The 22663-nt window shown below is 39.1% G+C and overlaps 2 protein-coding genes across 11 annotated transcripts in view; one reads left to right on the forward strand and one right to left on the reverse strand.

Moving 5' to 3' along the window:
• Cwo (uncharacterized) overlaps nucleotides 1–16595 on the forward strand; it is a 34104-nt gene extending 17509 nt beyond the window's left edge. Inside the window, exons 1-4 of one of the 3 annotated variants that reach the window (XM_072904869.1) lie at nucleotides 2883–3186; nucleotides 13358–13541; nucleotides 13790–14020; nucleotides 14284–16595. In XM_072904869.1, coding sequence (XP_072760970.1) covers nucleotides 13367–13541; nucleotides 13790–14020; nucleotides 14284–14891 — 1014 coding nt within the window. In that variant the 5' untranslated portion in view covers nucleotides 2883–3186; nucleotides 13358–13366 and the 3' untranslated portion in view covers nucleotides 14892–16595. Of the gene's footprint in view, nucleotides 1–2882; nucleotides 3187–10492; nucleotides 11448–13357; nucleotides 13542–13789; nucleotides 14021–14283 lie in introns of those variants that run through there. The other 2 variants (XM_072904868.1, XM_072904867.1) reach the window with 2 other exon arrangements.
• Nucleotides 16596–16785: 190 nt separating this feature from the next.
• On the reverse strand, nucleotides 16786–22345 carry Ef-1a-f1 (translation elongation factor eEF-1 alpha chain). 8 transcript variants are annotated; one of them, XM_072904858.1, is made up of 4 exons: nucleotides 22207–22345; nucleotides 18788–19632; nucleotides 18184–18677; nucleotides 16786–17840 (listed from the first exon to the last, which is right to left on the reverse strand). In XM_072904858.1, the coding sequence occupies exons 2-4, from the start codon at nucleotides 19608–19610 to the stop codon at nucleotides 17772–17774; spliced, it is 1386 nt and encodes a 461-aa protein (XP_072760959.1). In that variant the 5' UTR covers nucleotides 19611–19632; nucleotides 22207–22345; the 3' UTR covers nucleotides 16786–17771. The 8 variants fall into 8 exon arrangements, with proteins under 8 accessions (XP_072760959.1, XP_072760966.1, XP_072760960.1 ...); XM_072904865.1 differs by having other exon boundaries at nucleotides 18788–19628; nucleotides 22207–22308; XM_072904859.1 differs by lacking the exon at nucleotides 22207–22345 and adding an exon at nucleotides 21931–22170.
• Nucleotides 22346–22663: the final 318 nt, after the last annotated feature.

The raw sequence follows: 22663 nt of genomic DNA on the forward strand, positions 1-22663 counted from the left end.
AAAAAAACGTATAAAATGTAGAACTCTAACGTTTTTATTTCAACAATGAAGTACGCGTCTTTTTAATTACAAAGTAGCTCTAACGGACAACCGGATTTGCTCACAAAAAGATCTTCCGGTTGGCCGTGTGAATCTTTCGACTTTATCCAATTGGGAATCTATTCGGTAAATTTCTCTTTTTTTTTTTTTTTTCTTTCATGTGTGTCGCAATCGTCGCTCTCTTAAACTAAGAGATTCCTTGTTCAGGAAATGGCTTGGAAACATGACGAGGTGTCTTCTCGAGATACTGCGATGATTACACACGGGTCTGGATTGGAAAGGAATGTTCCGTCTCTCTTTCTTGATGTATCATTTCGCGACAGTTAGGAGAAAGCAACGTGTTCCGCTAATAAAATTCGCGGATACAGAAGTGGATTTGACTTTAGTATTTTTTTATCCTAGTACATGATTCTCATCGAAAGAATCTGTCGATCTCAGATCGATTTAATGAATATGAACAATTTTTAAGCAATTTATTTTTAATCTAGCAACATTATTATCGATTTTCAAGATTGCGTGTCTGTGAAAGCGCGAAGGAATTTCACAGCAAGAAGACCGCATTAATATCCTTCGAAGAAAGATATTAGGAAGCAGGAAATCTTTTTTTGTCCGCCCTTGCGCAACACGATGAGAGACGAATCCTCGAGTTACGTAACTCTCTCGTCAATCTTTCTCATCGGCCGTTTATCACTCGTGAAATTGCACACATCGGGATTACAAAAGTTTAATTGCGTTACCAGTTGAAGCGTGCCTAATTCGTGTTGCGTTGGTAAATTATGTAAAGCAGTCTAGCGCAACGGACGGTTCGCCTTCGCGAATTCATCCGAGAATCGAAAATGTGTCCTTACGTCCGCGGCCTTAAATCTATTTTACGTGACGAAAGAGAGGACGCTTTCACACGCACGCAACGTGCCGAAACGCATGCGTGTCTCGCCGCATTAAAGTACGGTGACTGTCATACGGATGGACGATTCATTCCAAAGTTTCTCGGTCATTATTGGTTGAATCAGGATCCGTGCACGATTACACTTGCTCGACACGACAACGTGGAAAAATGTCGTTGCCTCGTTAGAACAAGATGAAAAAAACAGTACTTGAAGAATTGAATATATTTGAATTGTCTCTTTATCGTTAAATAATGTTTTTTTTTTTTTTTCAAATACACCAGTATTTGAAAAAAAAATTCTGTAAAAGATATATTACTTAACGATAAAAAAACATAATTCAAATATATTCAACTTTAAAAGAATACTGTAAAAATTGTACGAGAAAGTGAAATAAATTATTTTTACGTGAATTTTTATTAATATTTTTTCTTTCAAAAATTTTTAATTTATATCTTTTTACATTTACGTATATACTTTATTATTTAGTTATTTCCTTGTTACGCGTTTCGTGCGATAACGAATGAATTCTAACGTTCAAGGATGCGTGTCCTGACATCAGTGTTACAAGTAACCTCGGTCCGTTCTACTCTGTCTCTTTCGTTACCTCGTCGAGATCTACACGTAGCAGGCGAGATAATTGGAGTCACGCGCTTCTTCACGTCGCATTCTGAAACCATCGTTTCTCGAACCGCGCTTCGCACGGCGATCAGTTTCAAAAGACGTCTAGGCTGATAGCGCCCCACCAATCACTCGCCGATATGTGTCTGCGGGGATATGCATTTGAAAAAAAAACTCTAAGATATATGTTACTTAACGATAAAAAGACAATTCAAATATATTCAATTTTAAAAGAATGCTGTAAAAATTGTACGACGGATAAAATAAAATAAATTAATTTTACGTGAATTTTTATTAATATTTTTATCAATAATAAATTCCACGTGGTTAGTGTTTTAATATAGTCGATTATAGATCCTCATGATATTTAAATTTGAATTTAAATTTGATTATAATTATTTATTTTAAACGTTAAAAATTAAAAAATTGTGTATAAAGTAATTTTAAAAAAAACTATATTTTTTTATCTTTTTTTATTTAATATATAAGTTTATTGTAAGATGACAAACTTTGGAAACATTATTTCTAAACGGTCCTGATTCATTCGTGAAAACCGATCAAGGCGTTTATGCGTGCGCGCGTCCTCCGCCCCCGTTTATTTCCATAAAATATCGCCAAGTCGGCATCACGTGGCGAGGACATTCATGGAAACGAGTGACGTGACCAGAAAACTACTTGTGGAAAACGATCGAGCCGTGACGATGATCGCACGCGACCCAAATAACACTCGCAACGGCGTCACATGCAAGGGACGGGTGTATATTAAGCTGGCACAGCCACTTCAGCACATTCGAATAAAATCTACACAGAAATTTAGTGCTCTTCTCTTGCTAATTTGTTGTGCTATTGTAGATTTTCTTGCTCTACCTATCTCCAAAAAACCGATGATTAAAGTATAAAGTTAGCACAATCGCTCGAAAAAATTAAAAAAAAAAAAAGAAAAATAGATTTTTTTTCGTGCTAATTTATTACGCTATTCCGGATTTTGTTCCTCCATCCATTTCTGATCTAGCACAGTCATCAGTTTTTCGGAAGTTTAATTCGAATGTGCCGAAGTGGCTGTGCTAGCTTAATATACGTAAGGACTTGGACGTATCCTGTTTAATACACAATGTTGCATTTCGAATTCCGAAATTTATACTTTCAAAGAGGAAAACTTGGAGAAAAAAAAATGACAAATATTTTTAATAAAATATAATAAACAAATTAATATGACTATATAATAATACAGGTTTAATATATTTCTCAAAGGTAGACTTTTATAGCAGATTCTTTAATACATCTCTTGAGATGTTTGACCTTAAAACTCGAGATGTATGAACTCAAGATGTATATTCAGGTAATAAATATGTTGTTTTTAATCGCGAATGTGTATTTTCTTATAGCAACTAGCATCGCGGCAAACGTTGGAAATACGAAGTCGTTGATCCAAATGGCAAACGTGCCAAAATTAGAGTACGCGCGCACGCGTTTGCCGTAACAGTTAGAGGTCTTCCAAGTTAAATTCGTCGTACGGGCCACATTTAATTTCGAGCTATATCGAGTGACGGCAGAAACACACGAAGCCTTGCGAAAATCGAGCAACGATCGTTCACGCGCGCGCGATGGTATCTCAATCTATATACACACATGTATATCTCGTGTGAGTTAACAAGTATTCTTTTTTATCAAAATAAAACAACGTGTTTTGTCAATTTGGCGATAAGTTTTTTTCCACGCTGTCTTTTTACACTGCTCCTAATCTTGTGCAGTTGTTCGCGATGAGCTCATAACAACACGTCAGATAACATTTAAACGATAAAATAGCTTTGGCACAAGAAAGAGAGACAGAGAGAGAGAGAGAGAGAGGGAGGACAAAATTATTACACGTATTATTTATAGAGTCCGAAGCTCTGCGTTTGGCAGACGATGTATTTGACAGCAAACAAAAAAAAAAGTGCTTGCGGGTGACATTCTAAACGAATAGAACATAAAAGCGATGAAAAAAAGTCTGCTCCGATTGCAGACAGAAATCGATGCTTTTAAAGAGGACGCTTCTTATTGACGCGCGCTTTATCGGCTTCGCGATGAAATTGTTCGAACGTGTCTGGAAGAAGAGTCTCTCTCGTACGATTTTTGATCGTCCGTAATAAGGTCGCGTTTCTTATATACATAGGCTGAGTTTCACGTGCTATTGAACGGGCGGAATTACCACATGACTCAACACGTGCCGCGATACGCGTTTATCGCACGTTGTTATTCTCTGTCGCTGTTTCTTTTCCTCCCTTCTCTCTCGCTCTTTCTCTTGCTTATGCACGTGTTACATGCTGTTTGACTTTTGCCTGCGGGAACTCACGTCCAGCCAATCAGCCGTTTTTCACTCAGTAAAACTAATGCAATTATCACATACTGATTTTTTTTATTATTATTATTGTAAAGAAAAATACATTACTTTACATGATTTTAATATAAAAGTAATTAAAAGTGTAGAGATAATCCATTTAAAATAATATGTATTCTTTGATTTGGGAATTGATTGCACGTTTATTTATTTTGTTTTTCGAGTATAAAATCAAGAAAAAAAATCATATATTAAATTGATCAGATTCTATTTATCTGCGTTTCCTTTCATCTTGCCAATGACTCCATTTGACCAGCGATCAATTGAACTTTGCATTAATTTTATACAGGCGAAGATTTTATTTTAAATCATATTATGATACCGATTTGAAGAAAGCGCAAGAGTAATTTGTTAATTAATTTGACGAATAAGAATCAACATTTATCGCTAAACGCGGCTTGTCGAAACTGCTTCGTGTCCATCAATTCATAATCATTTACCCGATCGTGCGTTTGCATCCGCTGATTTCAACACGATGACTAATCGACAAAACAATCTGCGATTTGCGATCGCGACTCGCACCGATCTCACGTCACGTGCCACGTATGGGGGGGCTAATTAGAGAGATATGACGTCATCAGTTTTTGACGTCGCCGACGTCATTACTCCGAGCATTTCGCGCATCAAAACGCGCTCGCCCTGCATATTTGATTGTTGAATATCAGCATATTGGACTTCGCGCGATGGCCATTAATGACGTTGATAACAGAATTCTCTCGATAGCTGATCGGGGGTTATAATCGTTCTATGAACCACGCGATAGTAGCATTGAATGTGTATGCGTAAACAAGTATTATAACGCGTGATACACATTAATCAGAAGAGCATCGGTGCTCTTTGATCGTACAATTATAAGCCAGAATTAAAGAATGGCTAATAATTTTTAAGTACCTTACATATTTCAAATTAGATATTTTTAACATTCCACATAAATTTATTCACATTTGCTTACTTAATTATGATCAATCGATTCCATTAATTAATGTACAATTGATGATTATGGTTTCGAATAATTAATAACCAATAATTGCGACGAATTGTCAACGCTTGGATTTTTGCCAACGAAAATATTTTCTTGCAACGAAGGAACGGAGTGAGAAATTTAAACATCGTGAAAACATCACGTAAACGATTCCAATAATAGCAGACTCGTTGTATCCAAATAGCGCCTGTCAAATGTCACATTAATGTGATTTGCATACCGACTGGTCACATTTAAATAACATAAATAACCATATTTTTCATTACCAGAAATTATTAGGCTACAAACGACGTCTGAGAAAATGAAAGAAAATGGCTCATTTAGTTTTTCATAAACATATATATATATATATATATATATATGTATATATATATATATATATATATATATATATATATATAAGTATGTGTGTTGAACAAAAGTCGCGCGGACCTACGCGTTAAATATACACGTATAAATGTATATAAAATTGTATTTGATATTAGCGCGCGTGATTAATCTATCGAATCGTGTGTAATCGAGATACTCGTGATATCGAGAGTATACTGGTGCAAGGAATGAAATAGTGAATCGTCATGCTTTTCATTCCTGTATATTTATTCGTACAGGAACGCGATACTTCGACTCGAGATACTCGGACACGCGACACCGCGACGAAAATAGTGTGTTTCCGAATGCGTCACCGGTTTGGTGAAAAACAGGCGTGTTTATACCGCCGACGCGTGTGCTTCATCCGCGATCAGCACGATCACATGTTTCTTCTCCCTAGTTTCTTCTGTGATTTTGCGTAAGCCAGGCAGCGACGTCAGCCGAACGCAACGAAGAAACTTAAATCTGATGAGCCATCGTTTTTGTTTTCCACTCGCTTGTTATGTACATTATGCGAAAGGAAAGTTTTTACTGCGATAAACAAGTGAATAATTTGAATTGTTAATCAATCGGTGTAAAAAATAAATATTAATGGAAAAATGACTGATGGAAAACTGATGCGCAATTTTTGTCAGTAATCACAAATATAAATTGCGTTATTAATTTATAGTATTTTAAGCGGTTAGAAAATTAGCGCAATTATAAATGAAATTAAAACATTAACTTTGCATAAACTTTTGTACTTTTTATGCAAGTAATACGCGCTTATATATATATGCACCATTATTGAAGATAAATATCAATCGGTTGAAGAATATACGAATCTGACAGATGCAATCTTCTGATAATCGTAATTGTCCACGTTTTCTGAAACATGCGTGCATGTTGGATTAATTTTTAATAAAAAGTTATTATTCTTCGAATGTCCACGTGAGCAGGTTCTCGAACGAAGCGCACGTTGTTGCTGCTCAAGGTTTCTTCGAGGCTCTTGATCGGCCGAGCTATTTCGACATTGGCTCTTGCTCGCCGAATGAATCTGAATTTATGGAGATACCAATCAACGTCGGTTGTTCGCGATCGCAAGGTCGTCCCGGTCGTCACCGATCGACTTCACTGGCGAGCAGGAATTCCCGACGCGCGCCTCTCGCGATGTAGGACAAGATGTAAATAATATTAAATCTAAGATAAGTAAGCTCCCTATAAAAATCAAAATTAGTAATCGTAGGCAATGGAGAGCTGGTATGTTTGTTAACAAAAAACTAAAGGATAAAAATATAATTTGAAGAAAACATAATTGTTAACCTATAAATAAACCTATAAATAAACATTTATAAGTCAACCGTAACTGCGACAAGGCGTTATTATTTTTAAGACGAGCTATTTATATTGACATCACTTCTGGCGAGATTTCCTAAAAAAAAATTATACAAATCCATGGAAATAATTTCAATCGCACCAACATCCTAGGGTGACTTCCAAATCGACAAACGAACAATGGACCACAATATTGGAAAATTAACGGTGAGCATACCACACCCAACAAAAATACTTACTTTAGTTCATAAGCAAAATCTTTTTCGAATCACTTTTTAATGTTTAACGCTGAAGATGGCTTGAAAACAAGCCGAAACGTATGTACTGTAATTTTTGTCAATTAATGTTTACTTTCTCACATTATATGTAAAAAACTTAGAATGTTTTCTTTATATTATTAAATACCTCAATTATGTTTTCTTCAAATTATATTTTTATCCTTTAGTTTTTTGTTAACAAACATACCAGCTCTCCATTGCCTACGATTACCAATTTTGGTAAATAATATTGCATCCGCGGTGATCGGTGCACGCATTCCGCCTAACAACTTTGATCAAAGGACGCGCGAAAATCATTTTTTTTTTTTTTTTTTTTTTTTTACGGATACGAAACGACGACGGATCGAGAAATAACGGCAACATGATATAACGCTGCATCGTGTATGCGTGAGGAAGCTCGCTCGTGGAATTTCTTACGACTTTTTTTTTTTCGCCAATTCCGCGCTGTCGTGTCGATCTCTCCTGCTCGCCTCGATGTGTTGTGCGTGATCGAGTGATTTATTTTCGCATCTAAATATAGACGCAGCGCCATGTGCCGATTTGCATAAGCGAGTTGGATTTTCCTCGTACGGTCGTGCATGTGCGTGCGTATGTACATATATGTCCACTGATATTATCTTGTTTAATATATAAACATAATACATAATACATAGGCTCATTGAATTTTCAATTATTCATATATTTCGGAAAGAAGAATGAGGGAAAATAGAAAATTGAAATCTCACTCTATATATACTAGATAAATAAAATGTACGTTTTTTTGTGATATTTATAAATGAGAAATTAATTTTTTTTTATACACACATAATTCCAAAGTTTTCCTAAAATTTAGCTCCCTTCCGGTTCCCAAAATCCGGTCACAAATTTCACACGTACCTCGTTCAGCGTACTTAGAGATTCAGGTATGTCGATAATCAGACAGTGTTTAAGCGGCGTGATTTAAATCGCGAGAAATTTGCCGACGTATCCGGCCGATTGTAACAAAAGTTGATTTGCATATTGCGCAGACGAACCGATGATAAGAGCCTCCGGCTTTACTGCTTGTTGTTGTCGTCGTCGTCGTTGTCGGTTGGTCGGTCGGTCGGTCGGTCGTCGCCGAGATGCTAGAATCCGGTGATGCCCAGTTATCGTTTGAAAAACACCCGCTGGACCACCGTGGTCAGCACATTTGCTGATAAACTCCCGGTCACACATAATACGAGCTTTCATGCCGAGTATACGCCGGGAGATCACCTCGTACCGGTTATATCCGGTACGCCGATAACTCGACCCCGTTAAAGCGGTTCTCGCTTTTTTCTCTCTCGTTGTTGTCGTCATCGAATGTCGGATTTCTTCTTCGCTCTTCTTCTGCTGCTCTCTGAGGCAATCGCCCCGGTCAATGTGCATTTCGAAATAATTCCTCTATTCTATACTTGGATTTATCTCTGCTTCGCATGTGTTTGCGTGACTTACAATCTATCGAGAGTCTTTGCTAATTCAATATATCATCAAATCATTATTTATTGAATTATGTTTTACGCGTAAATTATGATTTATTAATCTCTGAGGAACTGAGGCGTTTGTGACAATTAATTAGATTTAAATCGTTTCGTTTATAAAAGAGTCAAGAATATAATTCTTATATAAATAATATTTTTCTGTTACTTGCAAAACAATTTTTTTTTATATAAACAGTTACATTTACTGATTTTACTCTACCTATTATTATCTAGATATTAATTATAATACATACACACACACATACACCGATAAAGAACCAATAATCAATAAAATAAGATTTACTAGTATTTATTAATAATAATAATATTAATAATGAGATTTTCAATATTGGAGTAGATTACTTTAGAGGGACATTGAAATTATTTGACTTTTAAATCATACATTTTATCATTAAAATCAGAATTGTATGTTATGTGTTTTTGCCTTAACTTCTATTCGTATATCAAATTAGACTTTGTAACTGAAATGTCGATAATTTACTACCAGCGAAGATTAGCAAGAAAGATAGCTGAACAGCGTTGTTTTGTGCGTTTTTGTATGCGAGATAAGGACAGAATAATTTGTTTATTTCGCGGAAGAAACGCATGAAATTACGTCAGATTTAGCGAAAACACACTCATGTTATAGTAGAATAATGTTTTATTTATTCAATGAGGAACGAAAATTTTGCATTAACTGCTCATAAGTGTTTACAGTGCCGACTTTATTTCCTCAATAGTTTTTAATTGGAAGGTCATGTATATAGTAAGTTTTAAGTTAAAAAGAGATATTCCTTTTAGAAAAAAATTTTATTGCGAAGTTACTTAACGCACCAAGAATTATAGAACTTTTTATAAATTAAACAGAAAGATTGATTTATAAAAAATGTTTTTACAGCATAAAATAAAAAGTAGATCGCAAAACATTGCAATTAAATTACTCTTATTACATCGTTTACGAATTTTTAATAAATGGTGTGCTTTTGTAGTAAATACCTCGCTAGAATGATTGAAACTATTAATATTTAGTCAAACAATTAAATTGCCGTTAATATTCTGACATGCTGAATCGATAAATACAGAAATTAATATTACATGATCTTCATCAATAATGGTTGCTTAATTTTCTATTCGATGTGTAGAAAAAGAGAAGACTTTGTTACTACGCATAGATTATTCCTTTTTTACATAAGTTTAACATAATTCTTTGAAAAATTATTGGATAAACTAAATCGATATCCATTACTGATGCTTATGGATAAATGAAAATACGTAATATGTTAATTGAATATTTATTCGTCGAATCGATATTTAATTAGTCGAGTCATATTTGGTGATTTTATCAATATTAATCAACGATCCTTTTGTTAAATGCTCTGTGATATGTATAGATATTTGGAGCAAAATTATTGATAGTAATAATTAAATATGCAATCACTGGGATGAATATATGGGTATTTAATTAATTCAATTAATATGTTTGCGATTTATGTAACAAGATATGTTTAGATATAGGAATATAATTTTAGATATAAATTATATCAAACGCATATAGAATTCTTTGGATTGATTAATCAATAACCTTCTGCTCTAATAAGTCTGAAAATTGTCCTGCAATTTTGCAATATGTAAATTGTTGGATACAATATAATTTGTGAATCATTAACATAAGTAAAATATTATTGTATACATACGTTAGCAGCATTTAATATTACCAACATTAAGTTTTTTTCGCGCGCTATAAAATGTTTCATTGGCACTAGCTTTATATAATAATAATAATAATAATAATAATAATAATAAAATGTGTAATTTAAAAAGATTTAAATTCATATTATTAAGTTATTGTAAAAGTATATTTAGGGTTCGAAATTGATTAAATTGATTCTAAAAAGGAATAAGATTATAAAATACATCCATATATCACGCGGAATCGTAAAATATTTTGTTAAATAAACTTGAAGCTTGTCTCTTAGATTTTCCTTGTTCGTAAATATTTGCAAATTACTTTCATGAATGTTTATGAAGCGTGACTAAGCTTGAAACATACAACGTTATACGAAAATTGACGGGGAACTGAGGGGAGGGGAGGGGTCAAACTGATCTAATATTCGTAGATACCGCTATCATTCGCGGTCGCTTGAAGACGGAGACCCGTGGCTCGGCGGACACGCGTGTTGCCTCACGTGTTGGGCGTAATGCATCGTGTTTCCGACACGTGATGCCCTCGCCGTCGCCGTCGGCTCGGCTCGGCTCGGCGCGACGTCTCCCTCCCGGCTGCCGGTCGCTCGAGAAGAAACGCGAGCGTCGCGGCTCGTCGCTCGTAGTCGTCGCCGTGCCTGTCATTCGCGAGCACGCGTACCCAGCGGACGGCACGTTTTGATCGGGTGGCATCTCCAAGTGTCAAGTGGAGATCGAGCAATCTTTCATCGAGTTTTAACAATCGTTTATCGCACCGCGTACTTGGAATAATTTTCACAATAATTTGACTTATCGTAATAATATATATATATGATACATCTTTGTATATATTTCTAATGAAAAGATATATATCAGCAAAAAAAAATATACAATATAAATTTAAATCGATTCTTGAATGAGTACATTTTCGCGCGATAGTAATATTGATAACGTATAAAAGATATCAGTTTTAAAATACGAGAGCAAACACACACATCACATGTCATCACGTGAAATCAGTTTGAACTGGATTACGCGTGGCACAATTACTGCCACAAACTTGAAAAGTGTTTGATGTAATTATTCGGTACACAGTGCGAGCTGTTTGTGTGAACTGATTGAGAAAGCTAAGAATTCGGAGACAAGTTTTTTCCACGTGGGAGAAATCACACCTTTAAAAGTGAATTATCTCGAACGCGGAAATAGAGAGCAACTCGATACTTTTGTTTGCTCTGCAAACTTTGCGGGAGAAGATTCCATAAGATCTTTTTCCCTCTCGTTTCTTCCGTGTTTTATCACTCAAGGATGGTCACGCACAGTATGGATAACATCCTTAACATGCAGTACTATCCGACAAATAGCCACATCGATATATCGGTGCACTCGCCGCCGCCGAGGAAGAGACGTTGTTTGAATAAAGAGGTGAATATATTTTCGTTTTCTCGCGTACAAAAAAAAAAAAAAAAAAAAAATAGTTTTATAGTGACACGCGATCGAAAATTGCTCCAAAAATGCTATCAAACGCATTCTTTCACACATCTATGAATTTTTTTGTCTAATTCGGAAGTGATTTTTCTCTCAATGAATTTTATCTTAATAATAATAATAATATTTAATTATCCACGGTGAAATTTAAATTACAAATTAAATTACGAAGACGAAATGACGTCTATAATTTTTTTCTTCAGACAACGACCATGTTTTAGAACAATTAAAGCCTTGACTATTTGATGTAAGACTTTGTTATTTTGAAATTACTACTGCCTTTTCACCTCGATTGATAGCTTCTACGTCATTCTGCCTTCATTGTCGACCTGCGCGTCGACCGCCTGCGTAATTTAGCATGAATGAGCTTCATGGAAAATGTTGCGCTGGCCGCGCGCCAGGAATGAGGATTACGTTACCGTTGTTTGAATGCTACACGTTCGTAAATTAACGCGAAACTCGAGGCGTCATTGTGACGTCGCTTTTGTCTGTTTGCTATTTTGAATAACGCATAATTGCAACCCGAGCTCCATTCTCTTGCAAGGTTTTTTTTTATGACTCTAGTAAACATCCACATAGAAAGTGTTTCCGAAGAGTAAACGTGTTTTGCAACGATTATCTTGTAGGACAAATTATGATTATCTAAAAGAATATTTTTATTGTTTTTGAAAAAAACTACGAAAGCAGAGTGTACATGGAATTATGTAAGATGTCAATATATAACTTAGGATCGAAGGGGAAGAGGAGGGAGTGTGATAAAGATAGCGATTTGAAACGAAAAATTTTGATTACATTGCTTTTGAAATATATAACATAAATATAGACATTTTTTAAAAATCCAATTTTGCGATTAAAAAAAAAAAATATATATACACACACACATTTATTTTAAATATGTATTTATTTTACATATATAAATATTTTTACGTATAAAAATATACGATTGACTTAATTTATTTAAAGAATTTGATTGTGAAAGTAAAATTAGAAATAATTAGAGAGAAAAAGAATTCAAATTATAAAAGAACGTTTTCGCATAAAAAATGTCGAATGGCGATTAGGGAAATTTTTTTTGTTGCTTCTTATCTGAATGTTTGAAGTTATCTTTTCGCATATGTATGTGATGAACTGACATTTTGCCAAAAAGCGGTTACCTAATTGAGTGTGATACGTGCCTCGAGACTGTGATACCGCGACATGTACTGATAATCGCGCTTCAACAACGGATCACGACGTGACCTTTAAAAATGATAACGTATTTTATTTAATTCGCGTGCGATAGCGTAATTGCGATCTCTCTCATTCGCTACGTTGTTTTAAAATGCGTATGGACGGCAAGAGTGTTTGCTCAACGGGAGATTACATTGATTTTATTTTCACGCACCCTAATGTTTCTAGGATGATGAGTCGTCGCAATAAAAACTTATCTGTAATCGGTAGATATTTTAAATGCTCCTCAGTTAATTTATCACACTCTTGTCCGACTATATCTCGATTATTATATTACTACAGATTAAATAAAAAGTCAAGTACATATTTATAGAGTTTTTTTATGAAAATTTCACTTGACATAATTGCTTGGCTATTTTTAAATATTTTATAGAACGTATTTATATATGACTTTAAATATATTTTAATATTACGAAGAAGTTGGCAATATAATTTTTTTTTAACCAGAAATATTTAATTATCTTATACTTTTCTTTATCACATTAAATAATTCGTTTTCTTTAATATTAGTGATATAAAATAGATTATATATGCGTTGAATATGAACGCTTGTCGATTCTAAAGTGCTGTTTACGTCTGGCAAATAATTTAATTACTTGTTTATTTCTGTGTTGCAGCAAGATCCAATGTCCCATAGGATCATTGAGAAGCGTAGAAGAGATCGCATGAACAATTGTCTGGCTGATCTCAGTAGACTCATACCAGCAGAATATCTGAAGAAGGGTCGAGGCAGAGTCGAGAAGACAGAGATCATCGAGATGGCGATCCGTCATATGAAGCATCTTCAAGGCCTTCGGCAAGGTGAGCTTAATCGATTTAACCGAGCAAAACATCATCTCGGGGAAGGGAAATGTTATGCAACGTGCATTCTATTTTCGCAAGTTAGAGCAGCTAGTTGCTCCATAAGTAGTATGCAGATCACGCAAATATTGATATTCGCAGACCACAAATTGTAAATGTGTGTCCTCGACCGTGACGTGTCAATCGTACAAGTGCCATTGCGATGACAATCGTTAAACGTAGCGATATATATTTTTTTTTTATTTTAGACACCAAGCACTCCGTGACACCAGTGCACACGCATCCCGAGGACAGCGTGGACAGCGTGTCCCATTCGACCGCCGCGTCTTCCGCAGCGGAGCACTACAGGCTGGGATTTCAAGAATGCCTGAATGAGACCATGCACTTCCTCGAGGAGGTCGAAGGCTTTTTCGCGAGAGACACTCTCTGCGTACAACTCTACAATCACTTGCAGCAGCACTGTGACAAGATCTTAGCCAGTACGTATCATTTCTGTATTCGATTTTTTTCACAGTTATCATTGCTATCATTGCTATCATTGCTTAATGAAAATTGAGATCTTTAATTTTTTTTTTTTCGTCAAATATATTTTGAAAAAAGAAAAATTTTCAAGTTTCGAAGAGTACTAGAAAATTGAGACACAAAGAGTTGGCTATGAATCTAAGCATTTCATCTCCATTCAGTTTTCAGTATTTCTCTGTGATGGATACAGTTATATACGTTTCCTGATAACTTGCTCCAGGTGATCGAGTAGGCTTCCCGCATCCCGAGCTGCCGACAACGAACGGGGCGATAAACGGCGCCGGCTACGCTCACGCGAGCATCGCGATGATGTGCCAGCCCAACGGCGGTCACTCGGATCATGGCTCGAGTTCGGGCGTGAGCTCGTTCGGCGACCCGGAGCGTCCGCTGCTACGGTCTGTGATCGTGCCGCCGCCCACGATCGTGAGCGACGATAGTAATCACAGCACCCATTCGCACAGCACGCCACCCGGGACCGGCGCTGTCTCCTGTCGGCCGACCAATTACAAATTCAAGAGCTCGATTAAGCAGAGGTTCTCGGCCGAGAGGATCAAGTCGTGCTCGTCGCCGGTGTCGAACGGTATCGGTTTGGACAAGCCGCCGTCCTCGTCGTCGCACGGGGTGCCGATTTTTGCCCTGCATGACGCTGGTTCCTTTTACGTACCGTTGACAGTCGAGGCGTCCATGATCAGGCCCTACTTGAACTTCATCCCGGACACCGGGCCCGATATCGTTCTCCATCCGGTCACGATATCAGTCAACTTTAATCACTTGTCGCCACCCGCGTGGTCGCAACAGCATAGCCCCATTCACCAGCATCAGACATAAGGAAGAAGCGAATGAATATAAAACGGTTTTTAATTTGTCATTTGATTGCTAGTGTTGTCTACCGTAGACGAGGAACGTACTCCCAGCTGTTTATCGATTTCTGATATCGATCCTTGATGAATTACCACGCTAATATAAAACAATTATAAAATTTCGGGGCGGGTTCTTGGATAATAGACATCAGACACCGCGATAAAACCGGGAGCGATCATGATGAGGCCGTCCGTAGCACTTGCGAGAATCACGAGCAACTCTCGTAGTTGCTCCATCTTATTAGTCGCAATATACGATAGACGGAATAGAGCGATCTATATACGTTACAATATATTGACATAATTCATAATTTCCCTCAATCTTGTCAGATTAAAATTTGTAGATCTTTAGTATTACTCACGCGATGTCTTAAAATATATTTGCAGAAACAATTAACACGTTGGCAATCCACACCGGATTGATTTTAGAGACTTTTTGTTCACACCATATGAGTTGCGTGCGTTTAACATTCTCGAGTTTAATTCTTATAGTTTGCTTATAATATTTTGTATCGTGTATAGATCGCTTATATGTACGTTGCGAGACGCTAAAGTCGAAGATGTTTGTAACATTTACCGAGGCTGTGGGTCGTTTTAGCATTTATGAGAGAAAGCGAGAGAAAGAGAGTGCGCGCGCGCGTGTGTGTGTGCGTGTGTGTGTGTGTGTGTATGAAAGAGAGAGAAAGAAAACATGTTAAGAGTTGTACATAGGTAGAGTATTAAGAATAGGAAGTTCAAGTCGTTTTGGCTTCGGTGTGTCTTTCTTCGTTATTAATCTGTATAATTCAGACACCCGTTTTCCTTCTTCTCCTTCTTCCTGATGGATATTTCATCTTGTTCCTCTTTTCGCTCCATTTATTCTCCTTGAACTCGCTTATTTTCCGTTTTGTCATTTTGACAAACTTTTTGCGATACTGTGTTCTCTTAGTCAAGAATCAGTATGAATGTCGGTAAGTACTGTAAGAATTATGTGATAAATATTTAAAATTGAATTAAATTGAATTAATTGCCATTATTCTGCTACTGTAAATCCTTCTGATTATGACATTTCTTACAGTACTCATTACGGATATCGAATTTTAATTAATTATATATTCAGTGGAAAGAAACACATGTGTTTCAAGTATCAGTTGGGATTCAGAAGCAAATTTATTCTTTACGTAACATGTGGAAAAATTTATTTCTGTTAGGTTAACGCAGCAAACGCATGACAAATAGATGAATGTTATCAACTTGATAGAATTAAATTTACGTATAAGTGATAAAGCGGTTGTTTCGAAATCCCGACGAATCGATCCGTGTAAACCGACTATTTTCCGTATTCGAGATGTAAGTTAGCTTAAAAGTGCCTACATATATCGATTCATAAATTCCACTTATGTGATTTCCCGTATGTACGAAGAAAAAGTGTTTCATTAGTCTCTTCTTTTTCGCGAATAATAATCCTGTGTCATGTTCGATTACGAGAGGATTGAGTCTGCTTGACGCCCCGCCAAAAGAGAAACGGGCCTCAGCAATTAAAGACTGACCAAGACCTGCATTACACTAAAAATTCTTGTAAGAGAGATCACTTGCATTAAATATATTTGTACATACCATGTCTATAGTTGTAAAACTTTAACAAAGAATTTATGCGGAATAAATTATATTTACCATATATATAAAAAAAAAATAGCCCCCTTCTAGCGTCGATTATCTTTTTTTATATCGTATACCTATACATGCACGATCCTCTTGTTTTCACATTTGAATAACAAAGTGTAAGAGAAATCTCTTATTTTTCAAATTATCTATCGCGATATCATGAAAAGATACGTAATATAATATAATGAGGGAAAAAATAAAGAGACCACTAGAGAATGTGCAATTAAAGATTTTTTTATTACATCAACGTAATACTGGCTAAGGGGCAAAACAATATCATAGAACGCGTCTATGGTCAGCGGGAGGGTTAACGTGGGCGACGGATGTCTCATCCTCTCCAACGAGGCGATCCTGCTTCCTCCGCCTTCAGAGAAGGGAGGTAGCCGGCGACTCGTTGACGACGGAGGGGGAGTATATAGTCTCTAATGATCCCTAACTACAGATAAGTATCTTATAAGTATAATAAAACTAATCGCGCGCACAGCGAGGCAACCAAGTCTCGGAACAAATCAGCCTTAACGAACCCTTCGAAAAGAATCGATCGAGTGAGAAGTCTTGCTGGGACGCGCGAGCCAGCGGTGCTCGCCTCGTCGTCGTCGTCGTCGTCGTTGTCGTCGTCGCTGCGGCGTAATAAATATATTCGTTGCGGCATTCCGCGACACATCGATGAGATATCCGACAGACGGAGAAAGGCGACGCAGCCGCTGCCTCGCTCTTCCCTCCCGCTGGACGAGAGAGCGAGAAGATCCCAGGCGTGGCTGTCTTCGCGACACCCCGTATGTTGTTGGTTTGCCGGAGATGTTGTATCATCAATTGAAAAACCTAACTACACAGAGTCCAAGGGAACTGAGTACCTGGTAATATCGGACACATATCGTCAATATCGAGTAATTAATGATAAACGCGATGAGACGCGGGGCGACGCGTCCCCCTAGCATATGTGAGGCGTGCGCGGGGCGTGGGTGAACTGAATGTGCAGGTTCGGATAGATGCGCGGGTTCAACACTACCGGGTAATGTAACGGGGGTAAGCACAACATCTTATGACTTTTGGTATTAGTCGACGAGTAGTAGTATGAGTCGAGCATAGGGACAGCCACCGCGGCGACGTGCTGCGTCCTGACGGTGGGCCCCCGCTGCGCGGGGACGCCTGCTGATACGGGGCACCAGCCGGCGGACTGCGAGCTTCCGAGGAAGCTTGATGGTTACTTTTTCTTCTGGGCTTTCTCCGCGGCCTTTGTTACCTTGCCCTGGGTGTCTTTGAATGTGACGCTCTGAAAGCGAATCGTTCAATAATACATTCTCATTTTTTTTTTTTTTTTATCATATTAGAATTTATGTCTTGATTCAAATTAATATCTTGGAATCGATGTTCCGTAGCGGAAAAATTAATTATTAGCATTGATAATTAGCATAGAATTAATTTGGAGAAAATAAATAGAATGTAAATGCTGAATTTGATATTTTATTATGATGGAATACTTTTTTTTCGAATCGATTGACTCAAAATTGAAAAGAATTCTGTAATAAATTCATAGATCTGCTTATGATTTTGTAAACAAATTTGGTCCACAAGTCTTATCATATCTTCTCTTTGCTTATGATAATTCATAATACCTTGATAACACCCACGGCGACGGTCTGACGCATGTCGCGGACCGCGAAACGACCCAGGGGCGGAAACTCCTGGAAGGCCTCGACGCACATCGGCTTGGTCGGCTGTAGCATCACGATGGCCGCGTCGCCGCTCTTGATGCTCTTTGGATTCTCCTCGGTGGTCTTGCCAGTACGACGGTCGCACTTCTCCTTAATCTCGGCGAACTTGCACGCGATGTGGGCGGTGTGGCAGTCGAGCACCGGTGTGTAACCGTTGCTGATCTGTCCTGGGTGATTCAGTACGATCACCTGGGCGGTGAAATCGGCGGCGCCGCGTGGCGGCTGATTCTTGGAGTCGCCGGCGACGTAGCCGCGCCTCAGCTCCTTCACCGAGATGTTCTTCACGTTGAAGCCGACGTTGTCGCCAGGCAGGGCCTCCGTCAGCGCCTCGTGATGCATCTCGACGGACTTCACCTCAGTGGTGAGGGCCGCCGGCGCGAAGGTAACCAGCATACCTTAAAATTACACATCAGTTTGCTCAACATTTGGTCAATTTAAAAAAAAAAAATCTTTAAAAACAATTACAATTTATTGAAAGAATAATAACATTTTCGGCCATACTCACCTGGTTTCAAGATACCGGTCTCCACCCGGCCGACAGGCACGGTTCCGATACCGCCAATCTTGTAGACATCCTGAAGCGGTAGTCGCAGTGCCTTGTCAGTGGGCCTGGAGGGCGGCAGGATGGCGTCGAGCGCCTCGATGAGCGTCTTGCCGTCGGCGTTGCCATCCTTGCGCTCCACCTTCCAACCCTTGTACCAGGGGGTTTTCGGGGACGGCTCGAGCATATTGTCGCCGTGCCAGCCGGAGATGGGCACGAAGGCGACCGAGGCGGTGTTGTAGCCGATCTTCTTGATGTACGACGACACCTCCTTCTTGATCTCCTCGAAGCGGGTCTCCGAGTACGGTGGATCGGTCATGTCCATCTTGTTGACGCCGACTATCAGCTGCTTCACGCCCAGCGTGAAGGCGAGCAGTGCGTGTTCGCGGGTCTGCCCGTTCTTCGAGATCCCGGCCTCGAACTCGCCGATACCGGCGGCGACGATCAGCACCGCGCAGTCCGCCTGGCTGGTTCCGGTGATCATATTCTTGATAAAGTCGCGATGACCAGGCGCGTCGATGATGGTGACGTAGTACTTGGCCGTCTCGAACTTCCACAGGGCGATATCGATGGTGATACCGCGCTCGCGTTCCGCTTTAAGTTTGTCCAACACCCAGGCGTACTTGAAAGAGCCCTTACCCATCTCCTGCGCCTCCTTCTCGAATTTCTCGATCGTCCGCTTATCGATACCGCCGCATTTGTAGATCAGGTGACCGGTCGTCGTTGACTTGCCAGAGTCCACGTGGCCGATCACCACGATGTTTATATGGATCTTTTCCTTGCCCATGATGTCTCAAGGTTCTAGCTACCTGTCAAAATAAATTGTTGAAAATTCAGAGGTGAAATATTGATCGAACGGCAGGCGTAAAAATACGATGCATCGATTTCTAAGTCTAATATTGCACATTCTTCCCCCTTTTGTTATAGAAGACGACGCAATATCTGTATATAAAACTAGTCTCCGTTGTTAAATCGGTTGTACATTATAGACTCAAGGGAGACCCTTGTAAGCTAGCGTTGAACCTCTACACATAGTTTGGCTATAGATAATTCTAAAAATGTTATTTTATAAATAAGTTGCTCTCTCTATCGACTGTTTGTTTGACAAAAAGGTAATATAAATATTAATATTAGACACACAATAATAGTTTAAAGTACAAGTGTACGGACACATGGATAATTAATAGCTTTATAAAAAAATTAAATATAATTTAAGTATAAATATTCATTAATACATTATATGCAGGAAACAAGAATTAACCGCATAGAGTGTCTTGTAATATTAATTTTTTCCCGTTTATCTTTAAAATGCAACGTCAGAAAAGTCATGCACAGCGCGTTGATCGGACATTAAAGAGGCAATAAATATTGACGCGCGAGGACAGAGGACCTTTCGCAAGCCACAAAGGGTATTGATTCGTTTCAAGGAGAGACCCACGCAGGGCTCGTGAACTCTCTCATTCTCTCCTTCTCTCTCTCTCTCTCTCTCTCTCTCTCTCTCTCTCTCTCTCTCTCTCTCTCTTGATGTACGTGTATAAATATGAGTGGTATCGAATCGAGTATGCGCGGTTATTTCCCGCCGAGGCGATTGCGATTTGCGCGTAAAAAGGGGGAAGAACGGCTTCATCACTCGAGCATGTCGATTCGAAGGAGCTTAATTAGAGAGCTAGCTCGACCGCGTTCCAATGAACTCGTCAAATCGGATCGTATCGCGCGGCCCAGGTAATCTATCCTGCGAGTCCGCCTTTTAGATCAATAAAGGGTGCATGATACTGCCCTAGCAATCTCGGCCTACCTACAGGGTGCGGTACACAGGGTGTTTTAAAAGTTGCCTGTCTTTCTTCGCAAATGACAGACATTAAGGGCTAAATTAAGCGGCTGAATATCGAATTTACATTTCATAATAAAGAATTTAGATTTCGATATGAAGAAAATAATTATTTAATTAATTGACTCAATAAATAATTATTTTTAAAAATGAGATTTGAATAGAGAAAACAATGCTTAAGAATATCGGACTCTATAGATGTCTGGTATTTAAATTTTATTCTCATTAAATATGATTTTATATCGAGTATATTAAAGTTAGAAACTTTAAAATTAAATTAAATTAAATTATATGGCAAATCGATATATTATTCATATATATATATATATATATATGTACAAACATAAGAATATATATATATATATATAAGAAGAAAGAAAAAAATAGACTGAGATTATTCAACACACACTAATCGTTTAATTAAATTATTCTCCTCTAAATTTTTTTAAGAAATAATTTTGTAACTAAGAATATATTTCGTTTTTCAAGAAGGTTCCCCGTTTCATCAAGATTCCTACTACTTCGCATGTTATACTATCGGAAATGCACGATATAAGTATGTAGATGAAGACAGAACAAATCGAATTATAACCGACGTCGGTAGGAGAGATGCGTCTAGAGAAACGGTATCGTGCAATTGGCTTGCATCTCTTCATTTACGCACGATGCGTTGCAATCCGCGTCTGTTCGTAGCCGGCCTGCCTCTTCTAATAATAGTCATAGCCCCACGAAGGCAGCCATTTCTTAGCGATGATTACTCGGTCCGAAGCATCGCCCCTTTGCGGTGTCACCGCACGAGGAATCTCATCGAGAAACCATCAACCCCTCACGATTCTCTGCTCGTACGAAACAATTGTGCGGTCGGAGATTTCGCTATCGAATATATATATATATATATATATGAGAGGGCGTAGATTCGGATGACGATGCGATTACGACACATCGCGCAACGACTTCGGGACCATCGTCGGGGAATCGGTACCAACTTACCTCGCGATCGACTGTCGTCCGGAATCGATCGATCGCGACAACACGCACACACACACGCACACACACACACACACACACACACACACACACCCGGATCCGCACCAAGCTTCCACCGGGGAGAAAGGGGTAATCACGTAATCCTGGGTAAGAATTTCGGACGGAGAAGAAAAATTGCGCACAAAATTCCGTCGATTATTCAATCAAACGAAACAATCACGTTCGCGTAATGGCCGGCCTTGCTGTCGTCGCGTTGGCAGACTCGCGTCGCTCGGAGCAAACCCTTTATTACCTGTCCGCTCGGAGGAACCCCCGGCTCGCGTTAACGTGCTCGACGAGCTTACGAGATGCGACGAGTCGAGGGCGGATTCGCCCGAGGAGCGGCGCGCCGGCTCGAATCGATACTCTTGCTGGCTGGCTGGCTGGCTGGCCGGCGCGCGTGAGCTTGCCGGCTTGAGCTTTTCAGCAGGCAGCAGGACCGATCGAAGTCTCTCCCTCGCGACCGTCGAGAGTGTTAGCACGATCGAGGAGGCGATTGAGGGTCGGTCGTTTGGGACGATATACTCACCCGGGGATTCGACGTCGACGGATCTCCGCTTCGAAAATCACCGCTCCGACGTGCTTTCCGCGTCGTTCTTGCCGCGCACGCAAGCTCGGGAGAAAGAGAGAAAGAGAGAGAAGGAGAGAGGGTGCGAGAAAAAGAGGGTGGACGACTGGGAGGAAGGAGAAAGAGAGAAGGCTCGATCCGGGGTGGACGAGCGAACGACCGGCGTGCCATCTAAACGAGCTTGCGGCGCTTGCGCCCGCATGCGTATTTCCGCTTTGCAGCTTTTCCCGATTGGTCCCCGGCCGGCCGGCGAGCGTCTATTTTCCTCCTCGGCGGGGACAAAAGAACGACTTGGTCGTCGTGGCCGACGCTCGCTCGCTCGCTCGCTCGCACGCTCGCCATGCATTCCGCTCCGATGCGCAAACTCGGAGCAGCCGCAGGTCCGTTTCCTTTCCTTCGTGAAAACATGTTTTTCCAC

This window comes from Anoplolepis gracilipes, chromosome 13 (genome assembly GCF_047496725.1).
Source record: "Anoplolepis gracilipes chromosome 13, ASM4749672v1, whole genome shotgun sequence".
NCBI lineage: Eukaryota > Metazoa > Arthropoda > Insecta > Hymenoptera > Formicidae > Anoplolepis > Anoplolepis gracilipes.